This window comes from Otolemur garnettii, unplaced genomic scaffold (assembly GCF_000181295.1).
Source record: "Otolemur garnettii isolate 467f Iridium unplaced genomic scaffold, OtoGar3 scaffold00094, whole genome shotgun sequence".
NCBI classification, from domain to species: Eukaryota; Metazoa; Chordata; class Mammalia; order Primates; family Galagidae; genus Otolemur; species Otolemur garnettii.
In genome coordinates, this window is record NW_003852489.1 from 3977048 (window position 1) to 3978943 (window position 1896).

The window sequence follows — 1896 nt, forward strand, 5'->3', positions numbered from 1 at the left end:
GCCCAGGAGTTGGAGGTTGCTGTGAGCTGTAATGCCACGGCACTCTACCCAGGGGGACAGCTTGAGGCTCTGTCTCAAAAAAAAAAAAAAAAAAAAAGAGTTTACCTTTTAAGGATGTAATATTCTATCATGATTTTATTTGCATGTTTTCTGGTGAACAGCCTACTGTGATTTTTTTTTTAATCATTCATGTTGCTTGTTAAGTGAATTAATGCCTTCACATTGTAAAATATTCTATATAATAAACACTGTAAAGAGCCATTTCCGTTCTTTTGCTGCCTTTCATTAATGTTTTTAAATCCCCCTTTTTACAGGATTTTGCCTCCCGGGCTAAAGTGGCAGTTCAAAACCTAGTACAGAAGGTTGGATTTTTTGGAATTTTGGCCTGTGCTTCAGTAAGTGAATTGTACTAAAAGTGAGAAATTTCACTAAATGGTTATATTTTAATCCAATTTGTTTTAAAGATATACTCCTGAATTGAATAAAAATGCTGGCACTTTCATTGGGTATGTAATTTGTGAATCATTCATTTTACTCATTAAATGAACTATTTTCTGTGGGATTGGTTTCAATCTCGTTTATTAACTTTTAAGTATTTCATCATATAATGACAACTTCAGACCTCAATGTCTTGATTCATTAAGAATAAAAGAGATACTTGGGGCGGCGCCTGTGGCTCAAAGGAGTAAGGGCGCTGGCCCCATATGCCGGAGGTGGTGGGTTCAAACCCAGCCCTGGCCAAAAAAAAGAATAAAAGAGATACAAATCCATTCTCCCAAAGAAGAATGTATAATGAGTATATTTAACCAAATAAGAATGACTTTGTTCTCCACGGTTTTTTGTTTGTTTTTTTTCTAATGGAGACAAGGTCTTCCTCTGTTACCCATGCTATAGTGCAGTGGTGTCATCATAGCTCACTGCAATCTCAAACTCCAAGGCTTAAATAATCTTCCTGCCTCAGCCTCCTGAGTAGCTGGGACTCTGGACACACACCACCAAGCCCAGCTAATTTGTATATTTCTTGTGGAGACTGGGTCTTGCTCTTGCTGAAACTGGTCTCAAACTTCAGGCTTCTCCATCCACCTCAGCCTCCCAAAGTGCTGGAATTATAGGTGTGAGCCCACGCTTGGCCAGATTTATACATTGGAAGTCTTTTTCCAAAGTTTTAAATATTAGTTAAAAGAGAGAATTCACATAAAACTTGTCTAAAGTAACATTAACTCCTAGCTAGGTAATGGGAACATCTGTGGGAAAGATAGAGACATCTTTGCCTTCCATGAACTAAGAAGCCATTTAATGTCTCAGCAAGGTACAGTAGCTCACACCTGTCATCTCCGCACCTTGGGAGACCAAGGCAGGAAGATCTCTAAAGGTCAAGAGTTTGAGACCAGCCTCAGCAACTTAGTAAGATCCTGTCTACAAAAAAATAAGAAAATTAACCGGGTATAGTGTCACAGGCCTCTGTGGCTCAGCTACTTGGGAGGCTGAGACAGGAGTATTTCTTAAAACCAGAAATTCAAGGCTGCAGTGTGCTATAAATTGTACCACTGCACTCTAGGCGGGGTGACAGAGCAAGACCCTTTCTCTTTTTGAAAAAAAAGAAAAGACTTACATTTCAAATTTCTGATATTGACATTTCTTGATAAGTTGGCTGCCGTTTGTCCTGGCTCCTTTCTAGCATAATAGAAAGGTATGTTTGAGATGGAACGTTTCAATCAGAATTTTCTTTGGTAGCCTGTACACAGTTGTTGGTAGTTCTGTGGTAGATTTAGCTAGAATACTTAGGCACCTGGTTGATGATGAAAGAAACTGCTTGTGGGCTCGGCGCCTGTGGCTCAACTGGCTAAGGCGCCAGCCACGTACACCTAAGGTGGCGGGTTCGAATCCCCAGCCCGG

At 40.2% G+C, this 1896-nt stretch overlaps 1 protein-coding gene across 1 annotated transcript in view; it reads left to right on the plus strand.

The window, feature by feature from the left end:
- The window catches only part of VMP1 (vacuole membrane protein 1), a 141453-nt gene that overhangs the window by 104729 nt on the left and 34828 nt on the right, over positions 1 to 1896 (plus strand). The window contains exon 8 of the mRNA XM_003795593.3: positions 315 to 395. Within this exon, the coding sequence (XP_003795641.1) occupies positions 315 to 395 (81 nt within the window). The remainder of the gene's footprint in view (positions 1 to 314; positions 396 to 1896) is intronic.